Genomic DNA, 10,378 nt, shown 5'->3' with positions numbered 1-10,378 from the left:
ATTATTAATACGGAATAAAATTGCACGTTTTAGAAATTCTTTAGGAACGTATTTTACATAAGATATTACATGCACTCTACATAACTTTCAGCTGCTTTCATCGTTGTGAAAACCTGGGCTTGTATAATAAACATTACGTGATCATTTTTTTATATTAGTTTTTGTATACGTATAAAGATTTTGTATTATATGTATTAAACATTGCACAACAAAAAGTTAATAACAGAAATTAATAAAATTAATATATCTTTAACGTTTTGTTATAATTTTGAATCTCGGTTTTTTTTCTTTCGTCGGAAACTATACAGCGCATGTCACAGCTGGTGACGCCATACATATTTTAAGATCTCTATAAAAGAAAAGTTAATACAAATATAAAATATTTGGATTGAATATATAGAACTTTTATGATTTTTTCGAAAGAGAAAGACAGTATAACTTTTCGTTTATGCATGACGAAAAATAAAAAATAGTACAAATTACACAACATGCTATTATTAGAGATGCTGTAAAGTAAACAATCTTTTTTGAGTAATTTTTTTTTATAAGGTTGAATATTGTTTGTGTATTGTTTTAGCTTGATATTTGATATATAATAATAATTATTATTATTATTACTATATCATCATTTAATTATTATTACTATTACTATATCATCATTTAATATTAATTAATTAGAAATTGTTTCAAAGAGAATTTAATAGTAAATGTTTAAGTCGAATTCTATCTCAAATTAAACAGAATTTATAGATAAAAAATGAGAAGAAACAATATGCATTTTATGTATTAAAATATTTGTTCCGATAAAAATATTTTAACTTTAAACATGATAAACATATGATATGATATCTACGATTTGATAAGGTGATATTTCACGATAATCTCATAATAGTCCGTGCTGGCTCTTTTCATTCATGTCAGTAATATTCTAATACAAGATGCATGGCGTAAGTGTTGGGATCTTCCTTTCGTACACGTATATACTCGTTCTATTTTTATCGCAATTACGACGATTGTGCATCTTGCAGATGTCATTCCATGGCAGCGTCGTGGAGACGATTCTGTTTAATGGCTGGTACATAAATGATGTGTCAGGAATGGTTAGTTCCGTCATTGGCATTATTCTCTTAACTGCATTATATGAAGGATTAAAATCTTACCGGTGAGTGAAATATTAATTAAGAGACATAAATACGAGCAATCTCAATCATGCATATGTATGCATTGCAGCGAATCTCTTTTTGCGCGCACGGAGATCTCTAAGAAGAACCAGAGAAAATCTAGAAAGTATGTGTTTGTGTGTGTAATCTTTATTAATCTTTTAAAATATTATAGTTTTAGTACAATGTTTATATATATTACACGTTTATTACAGTGCATTGTTGTTCTCCAGAGTGCATTTTCTTCAAACGTTTTTGCATGTAATTCAGGTAGTGCTTGGCTACTTTATCATGTTTATTTTTATGACATATAACTATTGGCTCTGTATCGCCGTTGGAGTTGGAACAGCTGTCGGATATTGGTTATTTGCGTGGGAAAAAACTAATAATAATAATACCGATTGTTGCTCGTAAATATATATCTCTAAAAAACTAAAATTTAATATATTTTTGAACGATAAAAATTACATTATAATTAATATATTACTTTTTGTATAAACTCAGCTAATAATATGTGTGTTATATATATTAAAATATATGTATATCTTCTTTTGTACATATATCATGTAAATTTATATCTTTCGAGATTGATTAATTTTTATTCGGAGATACAGTAATGTATCAAGTTAAATCCTAGCGTTAATATCTAGCAATCTAGTAACAATCTCACGAAATAATTATTACATACATTCTGTATTCTGTATGAAACTAACTCAATTAAATTTTTTCCTTTAATAGATAAGCGCATGTCTACAAAAGGGGCGACGTTTTACAATCACTAATTGGAAATTATCAATATATGTTATCTAATCTAATCTAATTTATTCCTTAATACGATATCGATTTATTATTTGTCTTCGTGGATCTTGAATATCGCTGTTCTTGAATATTTCTTTAGTCGTCAAATAACATAGAAACATTTGACATGATGGCGAGTAATGAAAGTGGTACAACAATTTGTTGTTTGGAATCAAATGAGCGCATACGTCAACTAAATTCAATCCGTCATATTATTTTCGGATGGGACAGATTTAATACTATAACTTGGCTACTACTATTATTATTTTTCTGCATTTGGTGCATAGGATTCTTCAATATGTATGAACCGATATCGGAAGATGATCATGAAGATCATCATGATCATTATTGAAACAAAGAATGTATGAAGAAGGATGATCAGTATCAAAAAATTGGGAAAAATGTAAGTTATTTTATAATATTACTAATCTTTAATCTTCTAAATAATTGTAAATGTATGCACGCACACATCATAAAACTTCTTTTTGCACGTTTTATCTAAATTCATTTGTTTATTCATTTTTCAATATTTGCTCTAATAATTGGCATGATGATCATTACATATCTTTCTGATAAAATATATGTATAATTTATTACAAATATGACTAATTAATTATTTTTATTTTTTGATTTAGATAACATAAAACTGAATTAAGGTTAAATTACTGGATTCTAACAAATTTGGTGAATAATCCAACGAACTTTTTAAATAAAAAGATTTATTAAATTATTTATAAATAATTAAAAGAAGAAATATAAGTTTTAAAAAAATAAGTTTATAAAAAAGTGTACTGTGTACATTTTGTTTCACAATTACAAAAACTACATAGTAATAGAAATAGAAATTTCATCGTCTTAATCAGTGTCTATATGTATAATGATATCTCTAATGATATCTAATAATATCTCTGTAACATATTTTTCGTCGATACGACGATATGACGTCGTAAAATATAATAATTATATATATATACACACATAGAAATAAAATATCATAAGCTTTTTGAATTTAAATTAACAATGTATAAAAAAACTTGACACAAATTTTAGATAATTTTTGGAAAAATTTTGAAAATCTTTAGTTAAGTTTTCTTTATTTGTTATACATTAAATAAAATAACACTCATTAAAAAAATAAAATAATAATAAAATATTTAGCTAAATTTGATTTGCAACTTTTTGCCTCTTTTAAAAAAAATAAAATACTTCCATTTAGAAATAAGCTACTTCGTATTCGTTTACGGTATCTTTTTCCTATCCTAAAAGTACCAAAATTACATTTGGGAATTGCAAACCCCAAGAGGATTGCCATAGTCTATGCCCAACACATCTGAAGCACGCACGATCGCATTAGTAATAGTTGAAAATGTGTTTGATATGAGGAAAAATTTGATATTAGGATAAAGCCAATTTATACACGCATTTTGAATTTATCTGATGATATAATCAAAATATTTTAAACTAATCTTTTTAATCTGATCTTATTTTAAGTAAATTATAGGAAATAATAATGCTTCGAATTTTATATGTTTTTATAATTCTTACAATACTTGAAAATGTAAATAAATTTATTATATTATTCAAAGATATATTAATACAAATAAAATAAGATAATAATTATTATTATCTCATTTTTATTTTTATTATTGTCTCATTAATTTAGGATAGCTTTTTTAGTTATTTAATTAATTCAAACACATACTTGACACGCCACATAAGCTTTTTTTCGATACCATTTGCATAATTTCAATCTTTTTGAATTGCTGATTTAATGCATAGAGTTATACAACGCGTGTCTAGCAATAGGTGCATGAAACGTACATCACCGTGCGATTTATGTAAAGGACAATGATGATTGAATGGCTTTGTGCAGACAGAATGATGTAAGAACGATGTTTCTGAATATATCGAGAATTACCCTGTTAATCTCTCTTATCGAACGATGTCAGTTGCATTACAGAAATGAAGTGATAATCGAGATTACCATAAAGACACGTAGCACTTCCGGCGATCGATTTTCTTACAAGAACGGATTTTATTGTTTTAAGAATTTTAAGTTATATTGAATTATAGTATTATTAAGGTTAAAAAATTAATATACATCTTTTCATTTCAAACACACAAGTTTTGTTTTTTCTCTTTTCCCGCGACATTCATTTTTCCTGCAGCCTGTAACCTTGAACGGCCTTTGTGCATTAAGTCTTTTGAACCCAATAATCATGCACATTGCAGCTCAGCGGCGCGGGAATTTTTCTTTTTTTCATTGCAATTCACGTCTTTGCCATTTTTGTTCGCTTGACTTTTTCTCTCATAATCGTTTATAGCGCGTTCTTATTTTACTAACGTAATAATAGCAAATGTAGACCGTCATTCGCGTATGACCTTTCAACGAATGCATGTCAAAATGTCATGGGTGATCGACGGCCGTTTACCGATAAAATTAACGACTGAAATACGAAGAACGCGTTTTGGCTCTTCAATCAATATTTCGGCCGATCGTTGTCTGTGTCAATAGCAGACTTAAAATCGACCAATCTATTTTTTGAAAGGATATTAGTGAGATTTCTCTTAAAAAATGCACGTCACAAAATTGTGAGCTTTATGTGTAAATATGATTAAAAAATTCTGCCGAGCATAAGAAAACAGTGTGCTTTTTCATCAATAATGCAACATATTTGTAAAAAATGATATACATATTTAATTATAAAAAGAATTGTAGATAAAGTGTAAGTGTTATAAAATGTTTTAAATGTGATAGGCAAACATATTAAAAGATTAATATATTAATATATTCATGGAAATAGACTATTTAAATATTACATGTATATGAATAGATGCGACTAATCAATATTATCATTTGTAACATTATAAAACAACTTTTTTAGCACAGTTAATTCTAATTATAAAATAAAGTTTTTACGGCATATCTTATTCTTTCCTTCTTTTTATATAATTTATATAAACTATAAATACATATGTTTATTAAGCACGCGACATTAAAATAATGTATTTACAATCTCTCTTTTTTATGCATATAAATATTATATATATAACTTTATCTATAACTTTAATATACTAAATAATTATTAAGAAAAGTTGTTTTTTTAATAATTAATTTTTTTTATTATACTTGGTATGTAAATGTAATCCTAAAATATCTTGAATCTTAGAAAGGTGCGTGTTTATTAGCTAAATATGTATTATAAATTATTATTAAAGATTTTATCATTTTTTAAAGGAAATACAATCCAATCTAGATAGATAATCACCGAGATATTCGTCGCCAAATATTCCGACGCAGCTAGAATATACGCGTGTGGGACTGATCGATACCGGCGTCGCTAGGTGGTAAACCGTATATTTCTCCTTTATGCATCAACCCCTCGAACGTATCGCACCCTTCAGTCCCGATCTGTCGTTTGGTTAAAGCTATCCTGGATTGATACAGCAGACCATATAAAATACTTGCATTCTATTGCTTAGAATATTTTCATTGTAGCGCGTTAATCAGTGCGGATAAAATATATAAATTGATATATTAAATTTTTGTGTCTTGAAAGAATTAAAAAATTTAGGACGGTACTTGTATTATATATTATTTTACTTTATTTTTTATACAATACTTGGAAAGTAAAATAATACAATAGCACATTAAATGATATATGTTTTTATATCTAATGAACATTTATGTTGCATTTTTTAATGTTTTTAAAAACAAAGAAATTTATATAAATCAAAAATATAAAATAGATAGATTTTAATAATAAAATATTGGAAAAAGGGAGAAAAATATGTTCTCTGCATCAGCGAACTTCCGCGGAACAATTCGTTACTCTCTACAAATTTTCAAATCCGTCTGGATATCAACGAATGATAATTGCATTGTTTCCGAGATGAACGTGTATTCAAGCTTCTAAATGAAAAATTTTTGGCTACTATCCAAATTCGGTTCTCCACGTGTTGCATATTGTAAAGTAAGATGATATAATGTGCAGGAAGAATTTGTATACACGAACATTTTAATCTCCTGCATATGCAGGACATGTAAAGATGCAATATATTTATATGATATAATACAAACCAATTCAGGCAAAGTTAATGACAGACTAACATAACATAAAATAATCAAATAAAATTTTAATATTAATTTGAACTCTTACTGAAAATATACTGCCTACCGAATATATAATTAAATTTGATATGGGAAGAATAAAAATTATTTATAATTTTATAATAATAATAAATTTTGCTTACATTTTTTATAACAACATTATTTTTATTAGCTCATAAAATAAAAATAGTTTTTAAATATGGATTAATATGGATTAATAAGCTTTATAAGAACTATCGGCGATGATAATATTTCATAACACTTGTTGAATAAAATTCTGTAATTTTAATATTTTAGGAAAGTTGAACTTGTTCTGAATTATTGTATTGAAATAGTAAGTTTATGATTCCTTTGGTAGATGGCAACACAGACTTCTTCTTTATACTTTTGCAAAATAAAATGTACATACTTCGATTATTTAAACTGCGTTACGAATAAATGCGCAGATTTACATTATTCTCTCTAGAAAATGTGACAATCATGAGCAATTAATTTTATTTCAATTTTATATTATTCAAATAATTTAATTTTTATTGCAACTTTATGTTATTCAAACAATTTGTTTTTTATTGCAATTTTATATTATTTAAATGTTTTATAAGCTGTAGACAACAGTAAAAAATTGCTAATTGCGAGCGAGGTGATAAATTATGGTCAATCGAGCGGACTACATGATGAGGTCGTTGTGAAAATATAACTTGAGCATAAATCGAGAACGAAACCTTATTCCTTTCGTGTCTTTTATTACGTGTAAATTTTTTCGTCATAAGCAGATGTTAATAAATTCACAAAAACGCTGCGTCACGCTGCGTGCCCGACATGCGAAATTCATTTAAATAATAATTGCTGGCAACGAGTGCCATTTCATAAAACATAAAAATAAAGTGTACGGCAATCACATACAAACATAGGATAATGTTGGGCATGCGCGTTAAAAATACTTATTCTGCAAATACGATCGTACGTCATATTTTGCGGCAACCCCGTCGGAATCTGATAAAGAATGTGCGCAAGTTTAACGAACACCTAAACGTAATCGTTTTTTCCAACGTTCACTTTCTGCCGTATAAAACGCTATCAGCGTATCTCTAGAATTTAATTTAAGTTATAAAATTATTTATAGTGATATTTGTAAACTTGTATAAGGCTCATAAATCACTACGACTTTTAAATGTTATTTTATCTAGTTTTATTATACCCAAATAAAATTAAATTCTATATATTAAATATAGTTCTTTTAGCAAAAGATTTGATAAAAAATATCATAATTGCGTAAAAATTTCAGAACAAATATTATTTATATGAAAAATGTACAAAAAAATTATTTTATATTTTATGTGTTATTGGCCGTGATACATTGGATCTTTTTCAACAAGAAATAATTTTTAGAAATTAATACATACATACATACATTGCGAAACGGATTTCCTTCAAGGGATACTTCTCGATTTGAAGCTTGATCGAAACCGATTTTCTCGACCGATGAATCGTTGCGTAGTCTCAGGTCTGGTCGACCAGATCTTGCGACCTTGGCCTCCGTTAACACTGTATAATATAACGCATGACACATAAGGGCGGGTAATGTTGGACACGCGATCCGATATGTATACGCGGGTTGCAAGAAAATCGCTGCGACACAACCTACGACATCCGTTCCGCGTTACCGCGGGTGAATAAGAATTTATGCTTACCCAGGGCACTCAGCACGACGTCTGCAATTTGCACTTACAGATCGCGAACTAACCCTGAAATTTCTTAGCGCTGACGACTTTCTCAACAATGATTTCCGTCACGGGCACACGGAGAACGAGATATCAAACACGAATTCTCGACGACGTCCTAGATCGGTGCGCTCGTGCAAGCTCGGTGCCTGAAATTATACGGAGAATTATTACACGGAGAATTACGGTGCGACCAGCCGCAGTATCAGATCTTTAAATTCGTTTATTATTTTTTTTTTTGTTGCACTACATTAACCACGCGCGTATCCGTGATACTTGTGTATAGCCGGAATATTTCACAGTGTGAGAAACGCAAAGCTATTAGCCACAAGTCATAATTTCTATGTCAACTTCGCGTTACATTTTCTTTGTAACTTTTAGATAATATCAATATGACTTTGTATGTGTGTAATTGCAATGGTTGGTTACGCCTTTTAACTGTTTCTTAAAGAAATCGTGAGCGAAGAAAAATAATAATTGTTTTATGAATTATATTACAATCTTATACTATTGATAATGGAATTTGATAATGGAATTGTTCTGAATATTATTAAATTTCTGATTATTATTAAAATTTATATATATTAAAAATATGTTATCAGATTGTTAAATTTTTTATGGTATATTTTTCAAGGCTAATAAGATTAAATTCGTTTCCATTGTGTAAATAAAATTGTAGATATTGCTATTATAATAACATTTCAAATATCAAGATACGCATTTTCTTGATGATAATTGCTTGCAATATAAAATAACACATTAAGAGAAATAATCATCACGAAAAGAGAGATAATAATATAACATCAATAATTTTAAGTTTTAATTTTTAAGTGTTATGTTGCTTTACAGTTTCAGTTTGAGTTTTAATTATATCAGCAATTATATCAGCAATTTACAATATCGAAAAGTTCAAGAAGATTTAAGATTCGACGATCTAACCGTGTATTAAAACTTCGAATTTCATGTCCGCGATCTTTGTAGTAGCGTCACTTCCTATCCGCGTGAGCGAGTTCTGACCCATTTCACGAAGAAAGAAGCCAGGTCGGGCCTCTATCGGTTGTCCATCTGGTTGGCGTGTGACCTTTCGCATCCCTTCGTTACCTGACCGCGCGAATAATAGGTAAACGAACATTTTGGATTTCTTGGATTCTCATCCAAGAATGTATATATCATAAAAGTACAGATAAAATCTCCCAAAATTTCTATTTTTCAAATTTTTGTATTTATCTACGACAAATCTATTTATATGAATATAAAATTCTATTATATATGATAATTAATTAGCAACACTCACCATGAAGGAATTTGTGGTTCCTAAATAAGATTTCACATCGATTTTATACCGCTTATTGTTTTTATCTTTGTCTTTGTGTCATACTACTATGATCGATTGATATCATCTCTGCATCTGCAGCAATTGCATAATTGAATTTCCCTGTTTCTACGTGTATGTACCTTTGTACCATCTGTGACAGCTATTCAGCATCGTTTAAAATTCACATTTCACGTTTTAATTTTGTGCATGACATTTCCAGTAAGCTTTTGTTACATATTGATAAATTAGGGAACATATATCATGATGTACATATAATATTGATAATTTTTTGCAATGTAGTTGACATATTGTGTCGAGTAATACATATATGTACATATATAATAATCGGGAAAGATGTATTTTTCAAAAATAGAGAAAATATATGCAAAATGTGATGAGATTTTTACTTAAACATATTTTACTTAATATTTTTACTTAAATTTTATGCAGATATATTTTATACATAAATATTGCATATGCTGATATTTGAGTATAACAATAAGTTTTATTTAATTAGTTTTGTTTAATTAGTTTTTGAGTTATCTCTGATAAAAAATTTTATTTTTGTATTTTAAGAAAGTACTAATTATTAATTAACTACATTAGTTACTAATGATCAATAAACATTATAATCACACACAACTAAATTAACGAATTCAATTTGAAGCTGAATTTTATATCAAGTACTTTGTGAAATCGTGTAAATTGCGTTTAGGGTAGGCAACAGTCAGCATATGTTCAAAGTTTAAAAGTCAAAAGTTCTCGGCTTTTCAGTGCTTTGTCAATGTGTATATTAATATAAAAAATGTGCATTAATTATTTAGAAACAATAAAATATTAATTGCTTATATATGTATAAAGAATAGAACGTCTTATTTTTAACCATATATAATTAAATTAAGAAGATATATAGTTATCTGCTTAAGCAGCTAATTGTCAACCACATATTATGATAAGATCAGTACTCTATTACTACGATCGTTAGGAGTAATTTTCTTTAATCTTATTTCATATCTGTGTCACATAGTATAAGTAGTAATTCTGCTTAGGTCATACAAATGGAGATTGTACAGGTGTAGAAGGGTACAAAAGATCACGAGGTTGCTCGTAGTGCATTATTCAAATTGTAATATCAAAGATAGACGCAGCACGCTAAAGTAAAATTGAAATCTTTTTTTCTTTGGCAGTAGTTTTTTTAGTATCATTATAATCAAATTTGTTTAGAACAATATATATATATATATATATATATATATATAAAGAATCCAGAAAG

At 28.0% G+C, this 10,378-nt stretch overlaps 1 protein-coding gene and 2 long non-coding RNA genes across 3 annotated transcripts in view; 2 read left to right on the top strand and 1 right to left on the bottom strand.

Moving 5' to 3' along the window:
* Nucleotides 1-10,378, top strand: part of LOC145944310 (uncharacterized) — a 119,429-nt gene that overhangs the window by 95,972 nt on the left and 13,079 nt on the right. The window lies entirely within an intron of this gene.
* LOC145944300 (high affinity copper uptake protein 1) lies at nt 845-2,732 on the top strand. The gene is made up of 6 exons (XM_083052567.1): nt 845-947; nt 1,029-1,162; nt 1,231-1,287; nt 1,376-1,570; nt 1,899-2,361; nt 2,594-2,732. The coding sequence occupies exons 1-5, from the start codon at nt 939-941 to the stop codon at nt 1,900-1,902; spliced, it is 399 nt and encodes a 132-aa protein (XP_082908693.1). The 5' UTR covers nt 845-938; the 3' UTR covers nt 1,903-2,361; nt 2,594-2,732.
* Nucleotides 6,966-9,107, bottom strand: LOC145939574 (uncharacterized). The gene is made up of 5 exons (XR_014425848.1): nt 9,085-9,107; nt 8,730-8,891; nt 7,761-7,939; nt 7,481-7,614; nt 6,966-7,157 (listed from the first exon to the last, which is right to left on the bottom strand). It is a non-coding gene; the product is annotated as an uncharacterized LOC145939574 (long non-coding RNA).

The sequence above is a fragment of the Prenolepis imparis genome, unplaced genomic scaffold (assembly GCF_030444845.1).
Source record: "Prenolepis imparis isolate NDT839.2.m4 unplaced genomic scaffold, iyPreImpa1.0 SCAF_1, whole genome shotgun sequence".
NCBI lineage: Eukaryota > Metazoa > Arthropoda > Insecta > Hymenoptera > Formicidae > Prenolepis > Prenolepis imparis.
The sequence above is the reverse complement of the archived record's forward strand: the minus strand, read 5'-3'. Positions and strand labels throughout refer to the sequence as shown.